General features: G+C 42.2%; 1 protein-coding gene across 4 annotated transcripts in view; it reads right to left on the reverse strand.

Moving 5' to 3' along the window:
• CPEB2 (cytoplasmic polyadenylation element binding protein 2) overlaps window positions 1-27,825 on the reverse strand; it is a 97,112-nt gene that overhangs the window by 48,308 nt on the left and 20,979 nt on the right. For all 4 annotated transcript variants that reach the window (XM_077280033.1, XM_077280031.1, XM_077280032.1 and 1 more), the window contains exons 3-4: window positions 11,519-11,609; window positions 551-601 (exon numbers count right to left, since the gene is read on the reverse strand). In XM_077280033.1, coding sequence (XP_077136148.1) covers window positions 551-601; window positions 11,519-11,609 — 142 coding nt within the window. The remainder of the gene's footprint in view (window positions 1-550; window positions 602-11,518; window positions 11,610-27,825) is intronic.

Below are 27,825 nucleotides of genomic sequence, written 5' to 3' on the forward strand. Positions count from 1 at the left end.
AAGATGGCATCGGAGTGTCTGAGTTTAGTCAATCAAAGTTTGGTCAAGATGGCATCGGAGTGGTGTCTGATTTTTTTTTCATGGATTTATTGACTTGCATTGGGGGGGTATGATCTGACACTCGGATCAATATCGGACAAGTCTCCATGCTTTTGTACGGATTACTTGGTCTGAGGGAAAAAAATTGGACACGTGAATTACCCCACAGATTATCACAGGTATGAGTGCTATCCGTAAAAATTAGATTGCATCTGGACAAGAAAAAGTGACGTCTGAATGAGCCCTTAACTGGTGTCATACTGCTGATCAATGCGCCTGTCGACAGTGCATGATACGAAACGGCAACTGGGACTTGACCCCAAAAGTAGCATTATCATTTGACAAGAAGAAATGAATTAATCAATCAATTATTCGGAAGAAAGTGTCAATTATTTTTGATTTCTTTCAGGGCTGCTATAGCTTGTCGCATTACACCAGGAATACGGAGTTTAACTAGACAGCACCATGTGTTTGCTGAGCTAATATTTAATCAAGCAACTAAATTATTTACCGTTCAGCATGAGAAGACTGTCTGTTCCGGGATGGGGGTAGTTCAAGCGACCTGGAGAAAAAGAGAGAAAAAAAAAGGTTATGTAATACGAATTACGCAAGCAAAAATAAGTGACGGAGTTGAGTAATGTTCAGCGTTACACCTCTGCATGTGATCCAATAGGACGCGCGTCTTCTCCTGCAGTCCAGCAATTTGCTGACCTCCGGAGATCTGTCTCCGGCCTTCATACCCCCTCTATAGCCCAAGCAGCAGGCGGATTTCTCATGTAACCAATAAACCATCAGGCAGAAACATAATCCACACAGAACAATCATTTCTTCATGTTGTGACATTATAAACATTCCCAGAACAGTCTCTTGTGTCTTCCTGTCCTGAAGGGAACATTTCTGGCCCCGTCCTGCGCTACAAAATGCCCTGGACATGGTGAACCAGGGTTAACATCTCAAAATGACAGGACATTTCCATCAAAAATCAGCAATAACTATAATAATAGTAAATTATTGAGCCTTCATCTTATTTCTATCTATTAAAAGAATCGAAATTCCAAAGACCCGATCCTTGTATCCTCCCTCATCATCTGTCGGTGGAGAGTCAGGAGGAGGCCTCCATACACAACAGATGCTTCCATTTCCATTTCCAACAGAAATCTTTCGACAGGACCCTCCCTGTGCCGTTCACACGACAGGGTTGCCAATTGTCCAAAGGTCTAAGATTGTCAGTGAAAAGTGGTCACTTTTTGCCTTGTCGACACACAAAAAAAAATTAAGGTGTCCGTGAATTTTTTTGAAGCTGAAGAAACGTATACAGATTATTATGACTGCATTTATCATCGGGTTACGGTGAATGCAGCTAATGTCTTCTCAGAATTATGGGCTGTAGACACTATCACTTTAATCTTAATGATTTGTTATGTTTTTCCAATGCGCCCATAAAAAATATTGCATGTCTGATTCTTTTTTTAATTTTTTTTATTTATAAGCTGCCAGGAAACTAAAGTAAAAAATAAAGTTGGCAATAGAGGTGAGCAAACCCGAACTGTAAAATGTCAGGGTTCATATCACACACCTAGTGTCCAGCGCTGAACTTCGAACACAGATTTCTCCTGGAAGTCTGCTTTACAGTTTGGGAGTCCGGGGTGAAGAGACAGAGACAGACAGAGAGAGAAAGATGTTTCCAGCTCAAAGTTTGGGTCCCCATTGTTTTCTATGGGGTTCAGGTTCTGGTTGAAGTTTGGGTACAGTTTTGGCACCCAAACCGAACTTTGGACTAAAGTTCAGTTGGGTACCAGAACCTGAACTTCCACAGGTCCACTCATCCCTATTCCCTTCTTGGCCACCCTGTTGGAATAGGGAGGGACCTCTATCTGTGCACCACGACTCAAGCGTGACTGCTGTATCTACACCTCCTATCGCTGCGCTACACCCCTGTATATAATATTGCACCACGACTCAGGCGTGACTGCTGTATGTACACCTCCTATCGCTGCACTACACCCCTGTATATAATATTGCACCACGACTCAGGCGTGACTGCTGTATGTACACCTCCTATCGCTGCACTACACCCCTGTATATAATGTACATGGAAAAAAACTGTACCTCCTCGACTGTTAGTTGGGTATATCAGGCCTCTATTATTTCTAAAGGCTTGAATGGTATTGTAATGTGGAAATTAAATGTTTGACAAATGGAGATCCACTTAAAAGTGTATTGATTGTGTGTGCGCTCATATGTGTTTGCATATATCCTTGTGAAGAGGTGTGTGTGTGTGTGTGTGTGTATGTGTATTTGTCACTGGGTGTATGCATGTGTGTATGTGTTTACAAGTGTGTATAAGATGTGTATATCTGCGAGTGTATATATATATATATATATATATATATATATATATATATATATATATATATATATATATATATATATTTGTGAGTATGTGTATATGTATGGGTATATGTATATATGTGCATATATTTGCAGCTACATTTCAGTAAAAAAAATATAATTATCCGTTCAGGAAATGTGCTTGTGCTCCAGGTGATTTTAGAATAACACTAACATTGACATAATCCCCCCACTGTGCCGTGCGGCCAAAAGGGTCTTAAAATAAACAATAATATAAGAATAAGGACAATAGTTCATTTACGTATTCAACTCCGCAGCTGTAAAAACCAAAACAACAACTAGCCGGAAGGGTGGTAAATGGTAGGTAGCAAAATCTGAGGCTACGGCTTTAGGTTTCCTCCACGTATGAGCACCTCACACCGCTATACGCGCAGCCCTCCTGTGTTAGGTCTTATGGGATATGTGATATAGCCATAATACCATATTTTCACATGTGGAGTATGGAAAAAAAATTTTAAGAGAAGTCTAATATTACTTTATATATTGAGCCATATTCTCATTCTGTACTTCAATAAGGGTCTGAAGTAATTGACCTTAATAAGGTAAACATGTAATTTTCCTTTGGTGTGTTTTCTCAATTGAAATTAATACAAAAATGGTTCAGGCAAAGAAAATAAAATGTGACCAGGAAAAAAACAAACAAAACAAAAGTAGACCATTAGTGAAAGTGCAAAATGAAACATCCATTTTGGGCTACTATAAAATGGCAGCCATACAGGGGCTTGACCAGTGCACTGAAAACAACCAATTAGGGCACACCTTTTATTTTCTATCCTGCACTGCAAAAATGAAAGCTAGAATCTGATTGGTTGCTATGGTGCTGCTCACGTGTTTCTTAGCCCAATGCCTTATACATGGGGCCTTGTGTCTTCAATATAGGAATTAAGGGAGACTTTCCCTCAAATGAACTTATATAAGATTTATTTCTGTCATATTTTGTGTAAAATATTCACACCATGTCCACAGGGAGCTGTATAAATGTGAGGCAAAGCACGAGGCCTATGTAAAATAGCCTGAAACAGCTTTTCCAAGAATATGTCCCTCATTAGAATAGAAAGCAGATCTCCAGAGAGATGGCGGCCAGTGAGACGCTGAGCTAAAGTGTCTGTGTGTGGAATATTAAGACGCATTTCTTTCCTAAAATAAAAAAAAATATTCAAGTCTTTCAGTTGTCCTGTTCTATTCCTGTGTCTGATTACATCTGATTCTAGGAAAGATGGATGATGAATATCATTGCAATTATTATCTGGGTTTTTCAAACAAGGCCGACTACCACTGAAGGGGTCAGGAAAAGCACAGTGACAATCCGTGTGAGAGCTGTAATGGTGGCCATATTGAATGTCACCCAGCTTCCTCCTTTGTAGAATTCTCTGGGAGAAAAGAGGCCACCGATGTGACCCCTTTAGATCTCCTGATCAAGTATAACTTTGGGGGTTTCCTCTGAGAGAAATCGACATGTTACCTCAGTCTGTGTTATATTTGTGCAGTGTACGTAATGGTAGATATTTCCTGAATATGATAAAACGTTCCTTCGATTCTAGATGGTGTGAATTAAATAATTGTATACATCCAATGATACGCTAGCGTGGACGGGGGAGGGCACAGGGTGTACTAAAATACAAGCGTTTTCTGTGTGTGCCAAAACATACACATAGACAAGATGCTTAGTCATAGGAGCGCCCTGTGAACCACGTGCCTCACATTCCAGGCACTTTCTCCCCGGTTCTGCTGCGCCACAGCACACAAGATGCACTGTCCAAGCTTATTTTGATTATTCCGAGGAGAGGAGAGTTATTACTAAACACAAAGGCTTGCTTTCTTCCAGCAGAAGAATGTGCCTAGGAGTATACACATATACACATTCCCAGAAATACAGTGCTGGCCAGCGGCATGTAAATGTTAGCATTTATGAAAATGCTTCTCCTTAGATTCTCCAAAACTAGCAGACTATTCAATGGTGGGGTACCAACATCAACAACCAAGAGCAAGCCAAAGGCACTGATCCTGAGGAAAGTTTTCGTACATGGAGGGGCACTAAAGTGGCATGCATCGTACATTTACTCATGTAGAAGGCCATGCTACAACAGAAACATGGGGCCAAAACAACACCCATATGGTCAACAGCTGGAGTATGTAGGTGATGCTCCGGTTTTACCGGCAAAATCATGCCGCCATTGGGCACAGCATGTTGGTGTAGTTTTAGGAGCATGCAGAGTGGATATCCTTAATCTAAGACCCCAACACCCAATCATACCTAAGATGAAGAATGAGTGTATTATATGACCTCAATTCATAATAGGGACTCAGTCAGCGCAAAATGTCTGTTAAACCCAAGTACAGACGTTCAGTGCTCCGTTGGCGTAGTCAAGCAGTTCAGTCCATCTTCACATTTACTTTATTTTTCCAGACTATAAGACGCACCCCAAATGTTCAAGAGGAAAATAGGGAAAAAAATGTAATGTGTCAAATGTGGATCCGTCTTACAGTGCGAATTCAGCCTTTGGCGATAGTGGGAAAATTGTGCGTCTTATAGTCCGAAGAATTTGGTACTTGTTTTCCATCTATTTCCACCTTCCTCTTACATGCTCTGGCTTTACAAAAGCCAGAAAATAGATGGAAAACAAGTAGATGGGATCGTGCACTGAACTGTTTGGCCACGCCATATGTACACGGAGTGCCTGTGCTTGTTCTGACAGCTATTTTGTGCTAACAGACTCCCTTTAAAGGGAACCCGACAGGTGTACATGCTGTCCGATCCACGGACAGCACATATTAGCCACTGTCTGTATGATTTCAGCCATGTATGTTTATCTAATGCGCTGTGGCGTTTCACAGAAAAACACTTTAACCACTTCAACCCCAAGCCTGTTTTCACCTTCCTGACCAGACCAAATTTTACAATTCTGACAAGTGTCACTTTATGAGGTAATAACTCTGGAACGCTTCAACGGATCCCACCGATTCCGAGACGGTTTTCTCCTGACATATTGTACTTCATTTTAGTGGTGAGATTTGTTCAAAACGACTTGTAAAAATTTGTCAAAAATTTTGACAATTTCGCAATTTTCAAACTTTTCATTTTTATGCCCTTAAACCAGAGTCATTTCACACAAAATAGGTAATAAATAACATTTCCCACATGTCTACTTTACAGCTGCATCATTTTTTAAACATTCTTTTTATGTTAGGTAGTTAGAAGGGTTAAACATTTATCATAAATTTCTCATTTTTCCAACAAAGTTTACAAAACCATTATTTTAGGGACCACATCATATTTGAGGTGAATTTGAAGGGCCTATATGACAGTAAATACCAAAAAGAGACACCATTCTAAAAACTTCACCCCCAAAAACCACATTCAAGTTTATTAACCCTTCGGGTGCTTCACAGGAATTAATGCAATGTGGAAGGAAAAAAATTAACATTTTACTTTTTTCACCAAAAATTTATTTTAGCCACAAAATTGTTTATTTTCACAAGGGTAACAGGAGAAAATTGACCCCAAAATGTGTTGTGCAATTTCTCCTGACTATGCCTATATCCCATATGTGGGGGGAAACTACTGTTGTGCACAACAGGGCTTGGAAGGGAAGGCGCACCATTTGACTTTTTGATCACAAAAATGTCTGGAATCGAGAGCGGATGCCATGTCGCGTTTGGAGAGCTCCTGATGTGCCTACACACTGGAAACCCCCCTCAAGTGACACCATTTTGGAAAATAGACCCCTCAGGGAATTTATCTAGATCTGTTGTGCGCACTTCTTCACAGAAGTTTATAATGTTGAACTGCGAAAATGAAAAAAATAAATTTTTCCTCTCAATAATGTTTTTACCTCAAATTTTTCATTTTCACAAGGGTAACAGGCAAAAATAGACCTTATAATCTATTGTGGTACACATTGGCAGAAGCCCTGAGGAGCCAGAACAGCAGAAACCACCCATAAGTGACGTAATTTTACAGACTACACTCCAATGAATTCATCTAGGGGTGCTTGTTGACACCACATGTGCATCACAGAAATGTATACCATTGCGGTAAAGAAAGAATAATTACATTTTTACCACTAAAATGTTGTCTAAGCCCCCAATTTTTTTTTTAAAGGGCTAATAGGAAAAAATGGACTCTGTTATGCAATTTCTCCTGAGTGCGCCAATACTCTACATGTAAACGGGAAACACTTTTGAGACATAGTGCAAAACTCTGAAGGGAAGGAGCGCCACAATTTAGTGCAGATTTTACTATTATAGTTTGCGGGTGCCATGACCAACTGGGAGAGCCCCTGAGGTGCCAGAACAGCAGAACTCCCCCATAAGTGACCCCATTTTACAAACTACACATCTCAATTAATTCATCTAGGATTGCAGATGATCATATTGACAACACAGGTGGGTCACAGAATGTTATACCATTGGGCAGTGAAAAAAAAGCATTTTTTTACCACAAAAATGTTGGTTTAGCCCCATATTTTACATTTTCACAAGAGGAAATGGGTAAAAATAGCATCAAAATTTGTCACACGATTTCTACTGAATGTGTCAACACCCCATATGTGGCTGTAGGTTACTGCTGTTGGGAGAGACAGAGCACTATTTGCATCCTGGAGTGCAGATTTTCCAAGAATAGTTTGCAGACTCCATATACAGAGCCCCTAAGTGCTAGAAGAGCAGAACCCCTCCTCAAGTGACCCCGTTTTTGAAATTATACCCCTTTGGGAATTTATCTACAAGTTTAATGATGATTTTGACTCCATGGGTATTTTCCAGAAAAAAGTAGTAGTTGCTGTGTGAAAATTGCAAATCTACTATTTTAGTGCTAAGTATGTTGTAGTGCTAAGTAGATTATGCCCAGCTTGAGCTTCGGGAGACACAGAGCCCGTAAATTAGGCAGGCTCTCATCGCTAAAGAAAAGCTAAACATGTGGACACTAAATGAGAGAAATTTGGATTTGAGAGTGAAGAATTCACTTGTTTTTTGCGGGACGAGTTGACAATTTTATCGGTACCATTTTTGGGCACATGACATTTTTTCATCGCTTTCTATTCGGATTTTTGGGAGGCAGAATGAACAAAAAACAGCAATTCCGCGAATGGTAAAATTAATTAGGAAGTTTTATTCTTTGAGTCAATACGATTACAGCGATTCCACATTTATATTTTTTTATGTTTAGACGCTTTTGCACAATAAAAATATTTTATAGCAAAAATAATTACTTTTGTATCGCTATAATCTGAGAGCTATAACTTTTTTATTTTTCCGCTGATGGAGCTGTATGGCGGCTTTCTTTTGAGGGACAAGATGATGTTTTCAGAGATACAATTTGTACTTACATTTGTCTTTCTGATGCCGCTTTATTCCACTTTTTATTCAGCTGTATCATAAAGTATTGTTTTTTTGCCTCTTTTTAATTTTTTTACAGTGTTAACTACTGTGACAGTTTTATAGGTCGGGTCGTTATGGATGCAGCGACACCAATTTTTTTTTAGCTTTACTACTTAATCCCTTTATGGGACTTTCACTGTTTGCAGTCTGATCGCTGTTATAAAGCATAGCAATGCAGTAAGAGACGGGTGTCAGCTATCAGATTTGCTGAATGCCCCGCGGCGATACATCGGCAGGATGTATCCATATGTCCAAGGTCGGGAAGTTCTTCCCAACTAGGACGTATGGATAAATCTAATGTCGGGATGGTGGTAAAAGCGGCTGGAAAGCAAACTGCACAGGAGAGGAGTTGGACACGTACACAGGGAGAGACCTGTCACTCAAGGGAAGAGGGTGGAGAGAAGCCACTTATAAAGTATGCTTTTTTCTGAAATGCTGCAGCATTTCTTTGTCAAATAGACATGGCTGAAATCATACAGCCATTGTCTGATACATGCTGCCCTTGGATCGAGCAGCATGTATCAGCTGTCAGGTTCCCTATAAGCATCTTAGACCTCTACACACCTGGAGGTGGAATATTGATCTTGCTCTTAGTGAATATTAATGACGTTTATGAACTTAGCACAATAATATTACAAGGGTCACATTATTGGTAGGCAATGTCTACCTTTGTAGTGGTTTCCATATACAGCATAAGCCACAATGTAGGGTCGTACATTAGATCTGTGTAACATGTAATCCCTTTAAAAGTCAAAAACTTTAATGAAAGAAGAACTTGGTTTAAAAATACCCTTCCCAGTGCAGACAATACCAAATAACAAATATAGAAGGTCTTAATACAATAACCTAGCAATTCCCAATACTTATCTGCTGTCCCTACCTGGCAGTGGAGGTTGGCACCCTATTAGATACGATTATTTGGCGCCCCCACTCCGCGGCGGCTGACCCCGACTAGCCCTGATAAATCCTACTTTTCTATAGGTGGGAAAACAATAAGCAGTATAAAGAGATGATGGGATAGTGCTTATTATAAGAAATAGGTCACTGTAAAATTTTTGACCCCCATCCACAGAGTACTGGTTTCTCAAAAAAATCCTATAAGGCCCATATATCCTAGATGTCTAATATGGTACCTTCACATCTAAACAAGATCAGTACACCTAATGAGAGGGGTCATATAGCCAGTCAAGTAACCTGGTTCAAACAGAAATCAACCGTCCACCATGATTCCTCTAGGGACACAAAGATATACAATTAATGGACATTGATGGATAATTAAAAGGGTGTTATCCCAAGACTTAGCTTCCAGCCTCGACGCGTTTCCCCGTCCATGCGGTTCATCAGGAGGCACAATATGGAACCAGCTTGATAGATAGGAGGTGTCACGATGAGAAGACAGACCTGTCTAAACCTATAAGGGGCCGGTTTAAATAATCCAAAATGGAGTCAAAGGACCAATCACGGTCGACCATTGGAAACATACCCTTTTTCCCAAAATGCATCGGGTGTTATATTATTGTAGCCTCTTCTAAACTAGTTTACTATGCATGTCCACAAATCCAAGCCTATTCCCAAATGGCGCGGTAGTATGGGATCAAAGATCAAACTTAAAGATGAAAAGGATGGAGCGGATACCTGGAAATACGCCCTGCATTCCAGCCTGGAATACAAGCCGCCTCCTGCGCTGCCAAGATGGATGTAGCAGCACTTCATGTTTCAAGAGATTCAACAGGCGCTCCAGCATATAGTTTCCTGGAGCGATATAGTGAGCACGCGCCAGATGTCTTTGTTGATAGGCATCTAGAGTTGGTTCCATATTGTGCCTCCTGATGAACCACATGGACGGGGAAACGCTTCGAAGCTGGAAGCTAAGCCTTGGGATAACACCCTTTTAATTATCCATCAATGTCCATTAATTGTATATCTACGTGTCCCTAGAGGAATCATGGTGGACGGTTGATTTCTGTTTGAACCAGGTTACTTGACTGGCTATATGACCCGTGGTGTACTGATCTTGATTAGATGTGAAGGTACCATAACAGACATCTAGGATATATGGGCCTTATAGGATTTTTTTGAGAAACCAGTACTCTGTGGATGGGGGTCAAAAATTTTACAATTACCTATTTCTTATAATAAGCACTATCCCTTCATCTCTTTATACTGCTTATTGTTTTCTCACCTATAGAAAAGTAGAATTTATCAGGGCTAGTCGGGGACAGCCGTCGCGGAGTGGGGGCGCCAAATGATCGTATCTAATAGGGTGCCAACCTCCACTTCCAGGTAGGGACAGCAGATAAGTATAGGGAATTGCTAGGTTATGGTTTTAAGACCTTCTATATTTGTTATTCGGTATTGTCTGCACTGGGAAGGGTATTTATAAACCAAGTTATTCTTTCATTAAAGTTTTTTGACAAATTCATCCATAAATACGATATGGGAAATGGATACGCATGGTTTCAATTCTGCCAGGCCTCCTTGCCACAGTTTGACTATTCTGCTTGAGTAGAGTAATTAGCACATTATATAAGAATTAATGTTATAGGAATTATTTCCCGAAATGAGTTGCTTCCTCATGTTAACCCCTCTCCTCCGGTCAGCTTCACACATTCACGGTCTGAGTCCGGACCAGTCGCGAGTCCCGATCTCAACAGCCGTATATAGGCCAATAACCCCATTGATTTGGTGGCTGGTTCTGACATTGCACTCCATCCTTGGACCCTGAATCATTTCATATAACACAGCCTAGTGAATATGTGTCATTATAAACCAAAACATGGATGTCCGAGGTTTCAACCACAGGAAATAGATAAGATGTGGAATTAGGTGAAGTCACTTACAGACCTGAAATTTCTTCTACAGAAAAAAAACTTGTATGTGGTGAAAAATGTCAGGGTACGTAAAGGTTCAAATTGAGTTTAAGCACAAAATGACTGTTCAAACCAAGCACGAGGTCACACTTGGCGTGGCCGAACAGTTCAGTGTACCTTCCTACCTACTTGATTTCCATCCATCTCCACACTCCTCTTCCTTTATTGATAGCTCTGACTTTATAGAGCCAGAGAAAGGGTGGATGGAAAACAAGTAAGTGGGAAGGCGCACTGAATTGTTCTGCTTGGTTTGAACAGTCATGTTCTACTGTCAGACCACTTTAGCAACCTCGGCCACAGATTGAGAGTAGGGAATTGTGAGAGAGCCAACCTACTTGAATCATACTTGCCTCTAATTAAAAAAAAATCAGTTTGTCTCATCATAGACAACCCCTTACTAGGGTTGAGCCATGGAAGTTGGGGTCCGTTGGGTTCCACCAAACGTTAGTCCAAAGTTCGAATCGGGTACTAGAACTGTACTCGAATTTGAACCTGAATCCTCTAGAAATTAATGGAAACCAGAACTTTGGAGATCTCTCTCCGGACTCCCGTACCGTAAAACGAACCTCAGGGAGAAGTCCACAGCACCGGACAACAAGTGTCCGGTACGAACCCTGAACTTTACAGTTCGGGTTTGCTCATCTCTATCCCTTACGTTACTCCCTATTTTTCCTCGATTTCTCCTGCCCAGGACCTTATATCATGATCACCATTTAGAGGAGTCTGAGTGTGTGTAATCGATAAGAACCCTGACAACATATTAACATGTGAGCCACGGACAACAACACCATGCCACAATTGACGCCACGTCTACTCACCTTTTAAGGGATCATGTTCGGCTCTCATTATTTCAATGAGGGAGTTTTCCAACGAGTGCATATTCAAGCTGTCGTACATTCGGCTACGATCCTACAAGAGAACAGCAGATCAGATCTGTATTAATATTTTGCCACCTCCAAGTATAATTTAGATCGCACGTAATGTGGTATTTCGGACTGGTGGTATGTAGTACAATGCCAGTCAGCAGCTGATAAAGCCATCAATGTTTTACAGTAGAGAATATAAATAATGCAGACATCTTTTCTTCCTATCTATCTAGTAGGTAATGAAAAAAAAATATTCTACTTTATAGCGAGGTTTCAATGCAGGCCTCTGACTACCAGAAAATAAATTGTCGGACTGGTTAAAATATACATACAGCGAAATAAATCCTGTGGAAAAACCCTCCCTTAAACATATGGCGTATGTACGAACGGCTATTTATAACAGGGAGGAAGCACCATGTCAGGATCTCATTACTATAGGCTGAAAAATACCAAAATGAATCAAAAGGGAAGAACTTGCTTTATCTAGAATGGCGCCCTGCTAGATTTTTGGAGAATTTGGTATTTCCTTTAATTTAATATGGATATGTCGGATATTGGATTCCGGTTTCTTAGTTCTTAGGGGGACATAGAGGAAAGGGGAAAATAGGATGGCGTTGTACCCATTCACGATCCTCCTGAATCCTAAATAAAAGAATTGGATGATTTGGTTCACTTGACAGGTCTGTCCCCGACGGTCTTGTTGTCTAGCACTCTTCTAAACCACATAGTTTTTATATAAAAAGAAAATGGTTAAAATTAAAACAACAAAAATATTCTAAAACAAAAAATGATAAGCTTGACTTGTGGATATTGTAGGCCGTTTTAAAAACTCTCACAGCCAAGAATACGCAGCCATTTTTATTCCCTTGCAGTGGCCACGGCACTGGGTGGGTTCCCATGGTGGGACTGACAACTTATCAAGCATTTATGAAGCTTAGGAGAACATAAAGAGCAAATAGGATCTGATCCAGATCATGCAGAGTAGGTAAACATGTAGCTGTATGCTCACCTGGTGGGGCTGTGTGTAGACAACCACTGCATAGTGTGAAAATATCAGCCGCTACACTATCCACAACTTGCCAAATTACCGGGAAGAAGTGGACTTTAACTGCGCTGTTCAATTGCCAAAAGCATGGATCAGAATGCCAGAGGTTAATGAAAGTGGTTTTTTGTCAATGTCCAAGTCAAACCGACAAAAAAACTTACATGTGGTCCTCCTGAAGAAGGAATCTGTTTGACTTTGAAACGCATTGACAGTAAACCACTTTCATTAACCTCTGGTCTTCGGATCCATAATTTTGGCAATCTAGCAGCGCAGTTAAAGTCCACTTTTTCCAGGTAATTTGGCATCAAGCATTTACAGTAAGCAATGTCATAAACGTCTAAGATTAGATTACACCATTAAAATGGGATTAAAAATAGTACTTGTTGAACCGGTTTCACACATCTGACATTCATGGTCTGAGTCTATATGTCCGGACTGACCGCACATTTAACAGTCTCATATGTTAACGAGTCAGGAGACCCGTGGCCGGTCCCGAGTTTGTCGTAGTGTAAAGGTTGGACATTAGCCAAACTGGCCTTAGAATACTAATTATTATTACATGTGCCATGATAGTCAGATATGCCCCAGATTTAACAGCTTCATTTTTGGCCCTGTGCCTTCTTCTTACACGCTGATTATGTGCCGACTCAAGCAAAAGGCTGGAAGTGAAGAAACTGTGATAACTGAAGTGTATTAATAAGGGATAGAGCTGTTTCAAGTATTTTGTTTAACTTTGAAGGGGGCCTTTCATCAGCTTGTACATATTAATTTGGCCACATCTTAAAATAGTGGCATCAGAGCTGAATAAAAGGTAGTTTCTATTTTTAAATTTCTCCTCTCTGTTGCAAATATATTAGCTTGTAAAATTTTGGTTATAATTTATGTTATAGCTCTGGGCATTACGAGACAATTGTCTCTGGGGGCGTGTACTTCTTCCCCTGCATGAGGTTGACCAATCATAAGCAGGCGGCAGGGGAGAAAAGAACACGCCCTCCTCTTCTCACTGATCTCTGCAGCTACTGTGCAGAGATACAACAGAGTTATGTATCATTATAAAATCTTCCAGATCTCATTTCACAGTGCTCTCCTCTGCCACCCTATTCCACACTGACTACCATGACATGAGATCTGGAAGTGTTTGATTGTCGGGGAAGACTTTGATCGCGCATATATTTATAATTAAAATATATAATATTTTGGACTACCAAATCATATTTTTCTCTCTGAGATAAACCGGAGGCTGAAATGTCAGCTGACTGCTTTTTCATAGAGAACCCATAAGCACTGGTCAAGTGGTGAGCGTACCTGTGTAGGGAAGAGTTGGCCGAGATGACTGTCGGTTGAGCGATCAACCAAACCATCGTTCGGCCAACAGCCATCTAATGCGTCAAAGGACTTGCAAAAAACAGGTGCCATAAAGACACCATCTCTACAGCATCAGTTTTTAATAGATTAATTGCAAAGATTACATAGAAATCAGTACTAGGCCTTTATTATTTTTTTAAATTTGGGATGTAAAAAAAAAAAAAATCAGATCTCATAGATGAATCAAATGGATCTCAAAAACAGATATAGATGAGAAACAGACGACCATAAATCATCCATTTTTTGAGGGCGAAATACAGATGATTTTTTATGCGCTTCTGTTATCTTAGGCGCAGTTCACACCAGTGCATTTCACATACGTCTGCTGGGTAGGGCAGGTCAGATAAGCGTCCATGTGAAAAAAAACAGGCAGAAATCTCAATGGAATGGAATGAACGGAATCTGTTTTGGAATGGATCCGCCACAGAGTCATGACGCAGATATATTCCGCGCCATAGCTGTGCTTCCCAGGGGACAGTATATGGTGTGAGCGTAAAAGACGTGCACTATATAAAGCCCAAAAGCCTTATTTAAGGAGCTGCCGCTGAGTGGAAAAGTTAAATCGAACTTGAAGGCAACAATTTCTGAGCTGGAATCGAATTTCAAAGAAAGATAATCAGATTATCCTTATTAAGTCTGCGGTGAGCGCCACTCGGCTGCACGTAGTACAGAGGGGCATTGTAGTGGAAGATTACAAGTCAGCGCTCCATATACTGTGCACCCAGAGCCCGGCCGGGCAGTGCCCACATCAGCCCCTGAGCAATCACAGCCGTCTAATTACAAGCCATTAATGAGTCATTTGGAAATGAAGGTCAACATAATAACACAGTGCTGTGACATACGACATAGTAAGAAGATAACGGGGCTGGCGGCAACATAAGCCGCAGCGCTGTACAAAGATTAATAATGCTCCCTACTCCCACCAGCATTCAATCTAATTTCCTCATCTCCGTATAATGGTTTCTATTTACTATGCAATGTATTAAAGGAAATCCGTCGGCAGATTTTTGCCAATCAACCTGATGTAGACGCAGAGACCCTGATTCCAGTGAAGTGTCACTTAATGCGCTGCTTGCTGAAATTTTGATAAAATCACTGCTTTATGTTCTCTGAATGCTGAGCTCTGCATAACTTCGCCCGATTGGTAGCTTTGTGCCTACGAACAGTGTACAAAGAATGCTACCAATCTGTGATAGGGGCAGGGTTACAAAGAGCAATGGACTAGAAGGCACAAGACACCGACGGTGATAATCTCCTACTGATAAAGCAATTATTTTTATTAAAACAGCAACACACAGCCTAGTAAGTGACACGTTGCAGGAATCAGAGTCTTAGCCCCTATACAAAACGCTTGTTAAGAGATTCCCTTTAGGCATACACATTCTGTCATGGCTGAACTCCATACATTAAAGAGTTGTAATATAAGCGACAACACATCACAGGCCCCTGAAGAAGCCACTTTTTGTGGCGAAACACATTGCGAACCTTACCCTGTGGTCTTTTTTCACCATCTTTTGATCCAGAACATTGCTGCTCCTTTCCTACTTAGGTTTATTTGGCGTCACTCACTGTGTGGTGGGCTTTACATACTCCATCGCTCGGATCATTGCACATTTGACCGTATTTTACATTATGATTTGATTTATATATTATTTAGATATTCTGTTTCGGTGATACGGCTTTAGATTTCTGCCATTGCTTGCCATATATTAGCCTTTTTTCTACTGATCACATATGCAAATAGCTAACCCATGAGTTTCGGAGACATTATTATTGTCTGTATATATATTTTTCAAGAAAAGATTAAACTTGTGCCGAGTTTGTCCCCATCCTATGGATAAGACATAACTATCCGATCTCTGGACACGACTTCTAGGACAGATCCCCAAAACATCACTATATAATGAAGCATGGGTGCGCACATCCCACCTCTGCTCCATGTTCTAGACATTGTGAGAGTCCCAGCGCTCGGACTTCCCCAGTTATTTGGAAGGTTTTCTTTTATCCTACAGATAGGTAAAAACTTAAAAAATAAAAACCTTCCAGAAGAAGAGCCGCTCTTACAAGGTAGTCTTTGTATCAGGAGAGTGGAGGTGGGGAGCGGAGCATGTATAGAGTGGGGACCCCTTCAATTATTTCAATTATGTTTATATGAAAAGGAGGAGAACAAGGGCTTTAATTTAATGTCACATTAGTCACGGTTCAACCTCGCCAATGAAAATCTAGTGGGCCGGGAAAAAAATCCGACAGCACTCGGATGATGTCTCGTGCTTGTTTGATAAGAGATTCTCCAGAAATCTTTTTATATGCAAAATAAAAATGTAAGAAACTGATGATAAAAACTGACGACACTCTGATCAATCACTGACGACACTCTGATCAATCACTGGCGACACTCTGATCAATCACTGGCGACACTCTGATCAATCACCGGCGACACTCTGATCAATCACCGATGACACTGATTAATCACCGACACACTGATCAATCACTGACGACACTAATCAATCACTGACGACACTAATCAATCACTGACGACACTAATCAATCACTGACGACACTAAACAATTGCTGATGATATACTGATCAATCACTGACGACTCGCTGATGACACTCTGATCACTCACTGACGACACACTGATCAATCACTAACGACTTACTGATCACTCACTGACTACACACTGATCAATCACTGAAAAGCAGCAGGGGGGGGGGGGGTTGTTTGAAATCAGAAAACATGGCTAAAATCAGCACCACACTTGTCCTAAGGTTGTGTCTGGTACTGCAGCTCGGCACCACTGAAGTGAATGAATCTGACCTGCAGTACCATACATAACCTTTGAGTAAGTGTGGCGCTGTTCTCACGGCAAGCAGCAATGTTTTCTGGTCCCTTTTTGCTTGCAGGCTGTATACTTTTGCCCTTGCCGTCCCACATAATGCAGCCGTAGCTGTGAAATTCTACTGTCATTGTCTTTTTTCTGGATTACTGGGCACCAGATTAGAGGAACCTCACGGAACCTCTGTATTGTGTGCGGACGCTATGATGCACAATGAATGAGCTGATTCCATACAGAGCACAGGTCCATGTACCAGCAGCAGCGGTGGAGCAGTGCTGGCTGCAGAGCGACAGCGGAGGGAGGAGCGCTGCCGCTGAGCCAACCATGGCAGAAGGACAGCTCAAGGTGAATGGCCACAGAAGCACAAGCATCCATATTTACTTACCGGGACCAAAACAGCATGTGCCCCGCAACATATGGGAGAGCACTCACAAGCACCAAGCTAAGCATGCCCCAGTATAAAACACGCCGATGAATCCTATACATTCTATATGGACATGACACTGGCCTTTATTTCTGTAACACGGTATCATGGAATTTTGCTATCACTTCAAATATCCACATTTGACTCCTTCTTATCCGAGATAACTCAATTACAGAGTCAGTCCAGGACTTTTATATAGATAACCTATCCATAGGAAAGGCCATTAATAGCAGAATATGGGGGTCGGACACTTGGCACTCCCACCTACCAGAACAGAGAGACAGCTCAGCTCCATACACTGTGTAGTGATCACGCTCGGGTTCTGCAGCTCAGTTCCCATTCACTTCAGTGGGATAAATCATCAAAAACCTCTTTATTGCTATTTTTTTTTACATCAGGGATGCTGATAAAAAGAAACAAAGGGGTGCTTACACCACCGGAATCTGCCTCCGCGCCGTCACTGCCACTCAAGGGTCTACAGAGGAGATGACGTCCCGATCACCAGTCTCCTTACCGCTGAAGCTACTGATGGGTTGCTGAGTTTGGTGACTGGTGGTTGAGATGTCATCTGCTCCAGTCCAGTGGTGAAGGTCGGATTGTCGCAGCTAGAGAGGAGGGCAAATTATGGGGGTAAGCACGGCTTCTATGTTTCTTTTAATATTCCTTCCAAAGGCTGGCTTTTCAAAATTACCACACTGGTGGATAGGTGGGGGCTAACCAGAAGGTACAAAAAGGGTCACCAAGGGGCGTCCAGCTTCTGGACAGATACAAAAATCTTTATAGTCTAAATAGTTCTACTAATGTACATCCTATGGTTGGATTATGGCTTATCGACTAGTAACTGTACCTGCTGCGCATCGTCATTTGGGGGGGGGCAGGTACAGTAAGTCAGAGTAATCATCAGGGTCTATTTCCACCATCATAATAAGTTTTATGGAAATAAAATGAGCAAACAAAAAGCTGCGCCAAGAAAAGCCCGTAACTCTCTGGGATTGCGCATGAACAGTTCTACCAGGGCTGATGCCACCATTAATGGCCCACCTGCTACCTTCAGAGCTTCTGCCAACACCAGCCAGCTGTCCAGTGTGGCAGCCAAAAGGTTAATGGGGCAGAACTCAGAATTCTCGCTCTCTCTTCTTTTTTGGTAATAAAGCTTGAGCTCATTTCCACACACTGGCATCTACCGGAGTTACTGAGCCTCCGGCCGCTGGTACTGTCCAACCCAACGCCTCTCCTAACCAAAGATGGTGAACCCCCCCCCCCCCCCAGCAGATACACAGCGCCGATCATCCCGCCATTAAATATTCATCTCTCTGTCCCTCTGGAAACAAAATGTTTTTATTGCACATTTAAAGCAACCAAGCAAGAAGCAAACAGCTGAAATTCTGCAAAACTACCCAGGCAAATAATCCAGAAACAAGTGAAGTGAGCAGAGGCGGCAGCATGCCCTTCACTGACTCATCTCCCGGTGCCGAGGATTGGGCACGACTGCCGCCTCTGCGCCCACGGCAGCTTCAGCTTTGGATCTGCTGATTTACATTTTCCCAATTCATCTGACATTAAGATGCATTGGACAAATAAGTTTCCCAAATTTGAGGGGAGCAAATTAAAGAGTCATAGATGAATCTATTAGCCCATCGTGCTCTAGGAGATGGCAGATAGCTCATCAGTAGCTGGCATGTAAAGGGATTGTCCAGGCTCGGGGCTCAAGTCCGCTTTCTTCAGTGTCGGGAGTGGGCGGGTGTGTGACCACAAATGTGCAATTTGCATACATGATGTGGTCACGTGCCGACTAGACTTGTTAAGTCCCGCTCAGTACAAGTGAGTGGAGCAAGGCTGGACACGTCTAGTAGGAATGCGGTTACATGACCCGATCATGGCGCCAGCATCAGAGACTCAAACATCACCCCCCCCCCCCCCAAAAAAAAAAAAAAAAAATAGAGAAAAAAAATAGTGATAATGAATTTGGTCTTTAAAGGCTAAAATAGTCAGAACTTTCGACACTAAAATCACATGCAAAATAAGAGTGGAATAACTTTCTTAAATGAAGCGAAGGTGTCCATATTCTGGTGCTCTTTGCCGGAATAGGCCTGAAGGTGCAGTCGTGCCGCAGCCAAAAAACACATATGGTTGACTCCATGTTTTTTTTAACACTTGGGTCTCATCTATTATCATTTTTAATGCAGTTTCAAACAACGGCTCAGCAGCTTCTTCTGGCTTTATGCCCAAAGGACATGTTCACAAGCTGTGCTTGTGCAGCATTTTTCCTGCGCTTTTTTGCGTGAAAAATGCAGAATTTTAGGCTATGTGCACACGTTGCGGATTTGGCCCTGCGGATTCGCAGCAGTTTTCCATGCGTACAGTACCATGTAAACCTATGGAAATCCAAATCCGCAGTGCCCATGATGCGGAAAATTCAGCGCGGAAACGCTGCGGTTTATTTTCCGCAGCATGTCAATTCTTTGTGCCGATTCCGCAGCGTTTTACACCTATTCCTTTATAGAAATCCACAGGTGTAAAAACGCAGGTGAATTCCGCATAAAATCCGTGGTAAATCCGAAGGTAAAACGCAGGGCGTTTTACCTGTGGATTTTTCAGAATCCGCGCGGAAAAATCCAGAATGGAATCTGCAACGTGTGCACATACCCTTACTGTCCCAGCAAACTGAAAGATTCCTGAGGTTTCGTGAACACGATGATGATTTCTTCCTTGCAGATTTGAAGCAGTTTCACATCAGCTACATGTCAATTCTTTCTGCATTTTTCACACATACACACGGGACAGCACTCGGATGAAGTACACATACACAGGTAGCACACGGATGACGCACACATACACACCGGACAGCACTCGGATGAAGTACACATATACAGGTAGCACACGGATGACGCACACATACACACGGGACAGCACTCGGATGAAGTACACATATACAGGTAGCACACGGATGACGCACACATACACACCGGACAGCACTCGGATGAAGTACACATATACAGGTAGCACACGGATGACGCACACATACACACCGGACAGCACTCGGATGAAGTACACATATACAGGTAGCACACGGATGACGCACACATACACACGGGACAGCACTCGGATGAAGTACACATATACAGGTAGCACACGGATGACGCACACATACACACCGGACAGCACTCGGATGACGCACACATACACACGGGACAGCACTCGGATGAAGTACACATATACAGGTAGCACACGGATGACGCACACATACACACGGATGACGCACACATACACACCGGACAGCACTCGGATGAAGTACACATATACAGGTAGCACACGGATGACGCACACATACACACGGATGACGCACACATACACACCGGACAGCACTCGGATGAAGTACACATATACAGGTAGCACACGGATGACGCACACATACACACGGATGACGCACACATGCATACGTATGACACACATACACACAGATAGCACACAGGTAGCACATGGATGACACACACACGGATAGCATACGGATAACGCACACACACGGATAGCACACGCATGACACACATGCATACATATGACACACACACACACATAGCACACGGATAACGCACACATACACACAGATAGCACATGGATGACACATACAAACGGATGATGTACACACACGGATAGCACACGGATGCCACACATACACACGAGTAGCACACGTATGACGCACATATGAATGCGTATGACGCACACATGGATAGTACACATATGACGCACACATACACACGGATATCACACAGGTAGCACACGGATGACACATGGATAGCACACAAATTACGCACACATACATACGGATGACTCACACATACATACGGATAGCACACAGGTAGCACATGGATGACACACATACACACGGATAACGCACACATACACACGGATAGCTCACGCATGACGCACACATGCATACGTATGACACACACACACGGATAGCACACGGAGGACGCACAAATACACACAGATAGAACATCGATGACACACACATACACACGGGTAGCACACAGATGACACACACATACACACAGATAGTACACCGATGAGACACACATACACACAGATAGCACACGGATAACGAACACATACACACGAGTAGCACACGTATGATGCACACACGCATACGTATGACGCACATGTACATACACATAGCACACAGGAAGCACACAGATGACACACAGTAGCACACAGATAACGCACACACGGGTAGCACACGGATGACACACAGATGACGCACACATACACACGGTAGCACACGGATCATGCACACACACATGGATAGCACGCTGATTTAAAAAAAATGTACACAGATGTTCAAAAAAGGGACGCGTATGGTCAAAACGGAACATCCCACAAGGATGCGTAATTCTGCGCATGTGTCAAGGTGCCAAGGGCAGAGTTTTTGCAGTATTTTTTATGCAAATTAAAGCTGCTTTTTACAGTAACAGCAATGGCTATGAGATTTCAGAAACCCCGGGCACACGCTTGTTTTTTTTTCCTGTCTTAATTTGAGAATCGCAGCGTGTCAATTCCTTCAGCACTTTTGCAGAAGTTTTCCACCCATAAAAAGGAATAAGAAAGTGAAAGACCGCTGCAAAAGACACAACAAACATTTTTGGTCAAGAAAATTACGTTTATGAAACATGTACCGTAGACAAAGTACACATGTAATCCAGGCATATGTCAGCCATATTTTCTATGTGTATAAAGTGAATCCATAATTTTTTACCACAAATAGTCACAATATGTTGGATGGTAAGAAAACGTCCGTCAGCAGTCCTTGCCTCCTCTAATAATCTGACCATCCCAGTACTATAATTTATGAATATTATGGGGGCACCGTCAGTGCGGCTCGGGCTTGTTGCAGGGAATCCCTCCATAAAACAGCTGTTATATAACATACTACAGAGCAGACAATAAAGGAGACGACAGACACTCATGAGCGCAGAGTCTACAAACACTGGTTGCTGAGTTATACCGGGACGAGGTGGTGTGTTACATGGGGGGCCGGAGACTTTAGGGGCAGCTATGTACAATAACGTAAAGGAAAGATGTGCGTAATTATGGCCCACAGTCCCCACACACAATGCATTATTCACACTGTTCACTTTTGTCAATCACCAGTGGAAAAACACAGGAGCAGACAGCACGTCCACCTGCTTTGTGGCCTGGCGGGAGAGCTCAATCTGGTGTATTTCAGTCTAGATTTAGGGTATTCCCGCATTAGCCAAAGTGTGGACTCAAAGGGTCTATTCATCCCAGCTCCTGGGCTGAAACAGAGCCGAGGACCAAATGTGGCCATTCATTGTCTCACAGGAACACTACGGGGGTTGTGTAGGAGAGCCGCAACTCAACCACGAGGGAAATGGTGCAATGACATGAAGTCTATGGGGTGTATGAAGCCACTGTGCCTAATGTAGAAAGGCAAAAATCATCCGAAAAACAATTCTAAGACTCAATTTAGCCAAGATATTACAAACCATGTTATTACCATGATACTTGGAGCTGTGAGTATACACATCTGGCAGCCGAACTGTCCAGTCATCAATTATTAGGGAAAAATGGTGCATGAGTCCTCCCAAGTGCTTTAAGCATCTGCCTCCCTATAGCAATAAACATATACATATGAGGGTGAGAAAGTTGTGAGCCTAAAAGCCGCCTTTACACGATCTTCAGACTCCCCTTTGAGAGGCCTATCTCGCGGCCAAACAAAGGGATCGGCCGTTGAAGATCCAACAACCCAATCATTCTCGTCTCCGATGTCATCTGTGGGGAGAGAGTCAGGAGGCCACCATACACATTAGTCACCCAATCCCACTGAAATGGGCAGGTTTGGCAGACTGTTATCTTATTTGTATAAGGCCTTAAGACTGGTTTCACACATTCATGTTTTATGGTCCAAGTCTGGACCCAGATGTACGGACTGACGGCAGGTCTTCTGATGCTATCTCAGCAGCTTTATACAGGCCTATGAGACTGTTGAATTTGGGTCAGGAGGACGGTGGACAGTCTGTACATCGCGGTCCGAACCTGGACTGTGAAACATATATATGAGAAACCGGTCTAATGTTCAGAAATCTTAATGAACAGCCTTTACTAGCAGGGTAGGGTCTGAAGGGATTGGGAACCATCTAGAAACCATTTTAAGAGGAACTTACAATAGGTCAAAAGTGGCCAATGAATCCTGTGACCATCGCCCCTTTTGGTAAAGACCATAAAAATTAGCCCTCAACAAAAAAGGTTCATTTCTCTGGAAACGTATGGTGAACTTAAATAAAACATAAAAACACAGAATACTCTGGGGAGCAGCTATAATCAAATATGAGCAAAACCTGGACATCTTGGGTCCAATTCATCAAAGATTTTATGCCAGAATTCTAATGTAAAAAAGCTTTAAAAGATCACAAAATTTTTGCAGTCTCACGCAATTTTCACCCACCTCCAGCAAAGTGGCGGAATTGGGGGCTGGACGGGGTGTGGCATGAATCTGATGAACGGCGGCATTCGCTACATGATTTGTGGCAAGGTGCGCACAGCACTCGTCAGACACGTTGCACCCTGTCCCCTTATCAAGACCGGTTTGAAATTGACCGGTCTTGATGAATCGGGGCCTTTGATATGGTGGCAGGTCCTCTTTAAGGCTACCATGCCTTAAGGCCATCCTTCTATAGTCCAACATGGTCGTCAAAACTTCCTCTCCTGCCCTTTGCCACACAAAATGGCCGAAGGGTCCCCAATATTGGGTCCTCATTTATCAAAATGGTCTAAAGAAAAACCATCTTTACTGTCCATAGCAACCAGAGTTCAGTGAATTAGCTGTGGTAAAATAAAACCTGCGCCGTGATTTTTTGGTTGCTACGGTTAAGAAAACTGGGGTTTTTTTTTTTTTTTTTAGACAATTTTGATAAATCTGTTATAGGCCCGGTTCAGACGAGCGAAAAATTGTCCATTTTTCACCTGTATTATCCTCCGTGTGATCCTCAGATCTGTACGGCATCCATTTTATACAGCAACAAATTTAAAAAAAAACACAAAAAAAAGGCAAGTACAGTTGGCTATTATTACAATAAATTTTGTAAAAAAAAAAAAAATAGTTGCCATGACCTTTTTATTGATTTTATATGATATTTGACATGCTGTGTAAAAAAAAAAAAAAAAAAAAGAGCTCAAGCAAACTACGCTACTGATTAGCATTGGTCCGTACGATGCCCGTATACTATTATGCACATACACGTAAAATACGGCAGTCTGAACGAGCCCTTAGATGAATAGTTTTTTTGTGTGCCCACTGGCTAGATGGGACAACGTTATAAAAACTGACTAAAATAACAGAAAAAACAGTATTTATATCCCATAGCAACCAATCGCAGCACAGCTTTCATTTTCCAAGTGTACTACAAGACATGAAAGCTGCTCGGTAATAGGTTGCTATGGGTAACCAAGACAGTTTATTCTTTTATGCCCTTTCTCCAACAATCAGGTTGATCGTAGCGATTGCACCGATTTCTTACAGATCGTGAGGGCGACTATCAGACACCTTCACAATCTGACGCATAAACATAGACGACATTTTGCCCTCGGTACAATGTCAGGTAGTGTTTTTGATATGAAGAAATGGCAGAACTGCCAGTCATTGTAAAAGGACCTCCTGGAAATAAATAGGCAAATGGTGAGGTGACCAAAAGAGCTCACGATCTATAAAGCTAAGCAGGGGAGAGGTAAAAAAGAATTGTATTTTTCTGTGCACAGGCTGAGGAAACACGATGGATGCTTGAGGGCCCTGGGCTATGAGGTAGACACCATGAATATTTCATGGCCATAGACTTCACACAAAACAATGTTCCATTGCTAAGTCACACGAGCTAAAAATGCAAGGAAGGACGATTCCCTCTAAATACCAGACCTTGTAAGGAAAAAAGAGCAAAGTGTAGAAGAGAAGAAGGACTACAGGCGACAGGCGTTTATCAGCCCAAATCTGCCATGTCTACAGTCACATCACTCCTACCCCCGACAAAGACACAATCTGAGGAGCACTGCATGACGGGCCAACAATATGGCCTCAGACGCTGACGGCACCGACCGCTGAGCTGTATGCTGTAGACGTGATACATGACCCATCTCTGTCATGCTCAGATGTATTTAAAGGGATCTTGACACAAAGAAAATGTAGTGCAATCTGAAGGCCCCATGTTATAGAGCACGAGGAGCTGAGCAAAATGATATATAGTTTTGTGAGAAAAGATTCAGGAGAACCTGTGTTTTTAGCATTTAAACCTCTCTACTTTCTGAGATTTTAAGTCCAGTGGGCGGCGGTCCTATCAGTGTGTCCATATAGCTGTCACTGATGGGACCGCCCACTGGACCAAAAGTCCCAGAAAGAGCAGAGGTTAAAATGATGAAAACACAGGTTATCCTAAATCTTTTCTCACCAAACTATATATCAATCTTCTCAGCTTCTGCTGCTCAATAAAATGGTGCCTGAAGATTGAACTGCAGATTTATGATGAAAGAGTCCCTGTAAAAACTCAGGCTATGTTCACACTGAGATTTTTTGGAGAGGATCCTGCCCAAAAGCAGTTTCAAAGGCACTTCCAAAACTCTTCCTATTCATTTCTATAGGAAATCCACTCTGAGTATTTAGGGTGGGTTTTTTTCCCTACAGAGGCTTGAAAACTGCCTGGTGGGGAAAAAAAAAAAAAAAAAGGAAAGCCACTTTTTTCTAAAAACGGAGCTTGAAGGAAAAATCTCCAAACTAGGCACTGACCAATAAAAAGGCTGCAATAAAAACATAGTTTAGGAACAAGAAAACTCATTGAAAATTCTTCAGGAAAATAACGACTTTTCTAAAAACTCCTCAGAAAAGGAGAGTTTGCTGAAGCGGTTTTATAGTAAAAAAAAAAAAAAAACTCCAAGTTTTTTTAAACGTTTCAAAAAAAACTCCATGTGAACATAGCCTTAGAGCCTCCTTCACTCCCTTTTCAATTGATTTCCACTTAGTTCAATATTTTCCTGATCTTTTTTATATCCAATAATTAAGTAAATGGTAAAAATGCAAGAAAAACACATTAAAAAAAAAAAAACACATAAAGACCATAAACCAAAATGCATTTTGAGTACTAGAAGAAAAGTTAACAAAAAAAGGAAAAGCCACAAGAGACGCTTTATCAATAGGAGTTACGGAAACGGTGTAGCTCAGGCGCTGCCGACCACATCTGTAGCTTCACCTCTCGTGCTCGGCAGCTCGATGGAGTTATTCCCATCAGCTATCAAAGAACGTGATTGGAATGACCCTTGAAGGGCAAAAATAGGTTAAAAATTATGTGTATGGGCCCAGGATGTGGGGAATTAAGATCTTGGTGTCTTGGTCACGTTGACCCTCACCGGTCTCTAATGTCACGTGACTCCTGCAGCCATTCGGCGGCCAAGTGACCGGCGGGGGATGGCGTAGGAACACCAGTCGGGATTGTGACTACGCTTTCTTTTTATTCCCCGCCTTAGGCCCATATACAATAACATAATACTACCATTCCAGAGTAACAAATTGGGGCCCCGCCGATAAACAAGCAATAATAACTTTATTTATACGCACACACAGATGTGTTGTCACACACCACATTACGGTCCTGATGAAGATCATTCCGGCTGACCATAGCTGGCTTCACCCAGTTTAAGGCCTCTGTAATTATCCCAAAGCCATTCTTACTGCCCACATGAAAACAAAGCAGACAAACACAGTCGCCCTTCACAGCAGAACAGCCTTGTAAGGCATTGGAGTGCGAGGGGAACATGGCCTCCTGCCAGGGGAGGAGAGCGACTGTCACTAAACACACCTGCTTCACTGGCAGGCAGACATGTGTATCGCCTCCGTGGTCTCAAAACCTGGGCTCTGGAGATTATTTCTTCTATATGGCAGACCTGGGTAACCTATGGGTCTGCACATGATGTGAAATGTACAGATTTGGTTACCCTCGTCCATATAAAGGATGGAGCTGCCTACTATTTATATGCACTAGTCTGGACCATAAATCGTGCATTCTCCAATTTTTTTCCATTAGGTCTGCGTGAAAAATCATTGGTCTTCCTTTCTCCAGAAAATACGTTTGTGTGAACGTACCCTAAGGCAAGGTTCAGACTGCCGTAATTCACATGGTATCTCCAGATCCGGACTCATATCGTCCAAGGTTGTAAGTTGGGTCAGAACCCGCGGGCATTGCAGTCCATATATGAACGGTGAAATTAGGTCTTCTGAACCAAACTTTAGGATCTTTTGTGGCAAAAACGTTCTTTAATAGAGGTGTTTTATTTGATGACTGAAAAACATTTTTTTTTTTTTTTTTTTAATTCCCCCAAAATACTTTTGGAGCAATTAGAAAGTTTCCTTCATTATTAACCCATTTAGTTCCAGAATTAAAACGTATTTTAGAAGTAATATTGCGTCGGCACCGTTTTCCACTTCTTAACCTGGACTTTGTTCTTCTGGAAGTGCTAAAAAGCTACGAGTCTGAGGACCCACTTCTCTACTTCCGTATTATTTGATAGGGGTCTTTACTTGCCCTAAAAGTAAGGC

The sequence above is a fragment of the Ranitomeya variabilis genome, chromosome 1, assembly GCF_051348905.1.
Source record: "Ranitomeya variabilis isolate aRanVar5 chromosome 1, aRanVar5.hap1, whole genome shotgun sequence".
Classification (NCBI taxonomy): domain Eukaryota; kingdom Metazoa; phylum Chordata; class Amphibia; order Anura; family Dendrobatidae; genus Ranitomeya; species Ranitomeya variabilis.